Source organism: Platichthys flesus, chromosome 5 (assembly GCF_949316205.1).
Source record: "Platichthys flesus chromosome 5, fPlaFle2.1, whole genome shotgun sequence".
In the NCBI taxonomy this organism is placed as follows: Eukaryota; Metazoa; Chordata; class Actinopteri; order Pleuronectiformes; family Pleuronectidae; genus Platichthys; species Platichthys flesus.
Window position 1 is genome coordinate 2,631,070 of NC_084949.1, and position 2,156 is coordinate 2,633,225.

Below are 2,156 nucleotides of genomic sequence, written 5' to 3' on the forward strand. Positions count from 1 at the left end.
GGGTATTTTTTATTTTCAGCGTGTACAGCTTGAGAGACGAGTTGAACGAACAGATCGTCGGGTCAAACATCAAACTGCACTCTGTTTGTTTTAGCTGCTTCGTCACAAACTAAATATACTAACCAAGGACGATTCAACAAATCAGTAAACGACAGATACACAAACCCAAAGGTGTCGTTACGCAATCTTCTTGGAACTGTTCGAGAAACTTCTGTCCTCAAAGTGCAATCAATAAAAAAAAACAGAGCATCAGGTGTATATAAAGGTAGAGCTTCTCTAAACCGACGTTACTCTGCTCAACCTCTGCTGTGGTTTTTCCTCAGATTTATCTGCAGCTCATCTGCCGTGACATCATGAATCTGTGGCTCAGCTCTCACCTCCTGGTTGTGGGTTTGTTTTTGTGCAGCGCAGCGCCGACACCTGAAGAATGTTCACAGCTGGTCTCACCGCTCTCTGTAGACATCGGCTCCAAGGTAAAACTCTCCTGTGACGTCATGGCCACACCTCAGCTCTGTTCTTTCTATAAACTATAATAAGAAATACAAACACGTTTTGATTTAGAAATGCTTTGGTTTTATTAAAAAATTAAAGGTTGCACACTTTTTCAGAGACTGAAACATTGACTACTTTTACCCTGGATGTGTTAGTGTGCGTCATCAACATAGAAACATGTTTAACTGTAATATTTGCTCATGGAAACATAGTGTGTGTGTGTGTGTGTGTGTGTGTGACTCTGACTGGTTTCATGCTGGTGTGCAGATGTTAGGCAGTTGGAACTTTCTGACTGGTTACACTCAAAGTGAATTATTCAAGGACATCCTGAAGATCACCGAAAGCTCAAGTCTGAACATCACAAAGAGCAGCGGTGGTGGAGTTGAATTTTCTGAGGCAGTCAAGATGTGAGTACACGTGAAAAATAATCATTTCAGCTTTTTATCAAATGTATTTCACACCTTTAAATAAAACATGTGACAGGATGTGATAAAGCTGCTACGACACATTATTCATTTTTCATCTTTTCAAAGGAAAGGACAATGCTTCAGCACGGAGGCCAACGTGACAACCGACGGTCACACAGCAACAGTGTCGAGTGAGTTTCAACACAACACTGGAGTTGTTTGTATGAACAGCAGTGGGCGATTGATGCTTTCTATGGAAAATAACTTCTCACTTGATTTATAAAGTCAGCAAATATTATCATAAGATGATGATGATGATGATGATGATGATGATGAAGATGTTGAAGATGATGATGATGATGATGATGACGGAGACACCCTGATCAGTGTCACACTTTGTGTATCTGTGTGTTTGTGTGTGTGTCCTCAGAGATGAACGTCACGTCTGTGTTCCACTTGTTATCGAGCAGTGACGACTGTCTGGTCTTCTACATCAACAGCACCATTGGGAACCTGGATCAGATGCTGAGCTTCATGAACGTCAGCTTCTCTGGAGCCGAGGGGACGACGATTCACTCTCTGTATCTGATGGGTAGGAAGCAGAAGGTTAGAGAAAGGGAATGACTCCGTCAGTATCGGAAACCTTGATGGATGTTGGGTGTGTTTGTTTCCAGGCCGGGAGTCGACAGTGAAGGATTCGGACATGGAGAGTTTCAAGCATCAGGCGAGCTGCCTCGGCTTCTCCGGAGAACCAGACTTTCACCATGACCTAAAGAAAGGTACGTCCCCCTCCAGCCTCGCACGTTAACTCTGAAATCACAAGCTCACATGACTCTTCTCTCCGCAGGTTTCTGCACCGAGGGAGAATCCGTCAAGTTGTCATTCTGAAGTCGAAACTCAATGGTCGTCATTATTTCAGACTAAGCAACAAGAAGTAAAGACACACATTTCTCCAAACATCCAACCTGTTTTCTGTGATTTTATTTTCCTTATTTACTGAAAATAAATGTTCAAGACTGCAAAACTTCATGTGAAAGTTTCCTTTAGTATCCTCGTCAATTCAGCTGCTTTTATTTTGAAAATCCAGGAAGTGATCGCAGTCATTTCTGCTGCTTTTATTTTAAAGAACAGGAGCAGATCAATAGATATTTAGACAGAAATTAGAAAAAGCAGGCAAAAATGTATATGTATTTGGGAAATAAAATTCTAATTGAATTAATAGATCAGTTTTTAAATTGTTTTGTTGAATCAAATAAG

The 2,156-nt window shown here is 41.1% G+C and overlaps 1 protein-coding gene across 1 annotated transcript; it reads left to right on the forward strand.

The window, feature by feature from the left end:
- Nucleotides 1–278: 278 nt before the first annotated feature.
- LOC133953758 (uncharacterized) lies at nt 279–1,923 on the forward strand. Its single transcript, XM_062387829.1, has 6 exons — nt 279–473; nt 760–899; nt 1,026–1,090; nt 1,330–1,491; nt 1,574–1,678; nt 1,747–1,923. Exons 1-6 carry the CDS (start codon nt 354–356, stop codon nt 1,785–1,787), a joined length of 633 nt encoding a protein of 210 aa, XP_062243813.1. The 5' UTR covers nt 279–353; the 3' UTR covers nt 1,788–1,923.
- Nucleotides 1,924–2,156: the final 233 nt, after the last annotated feature.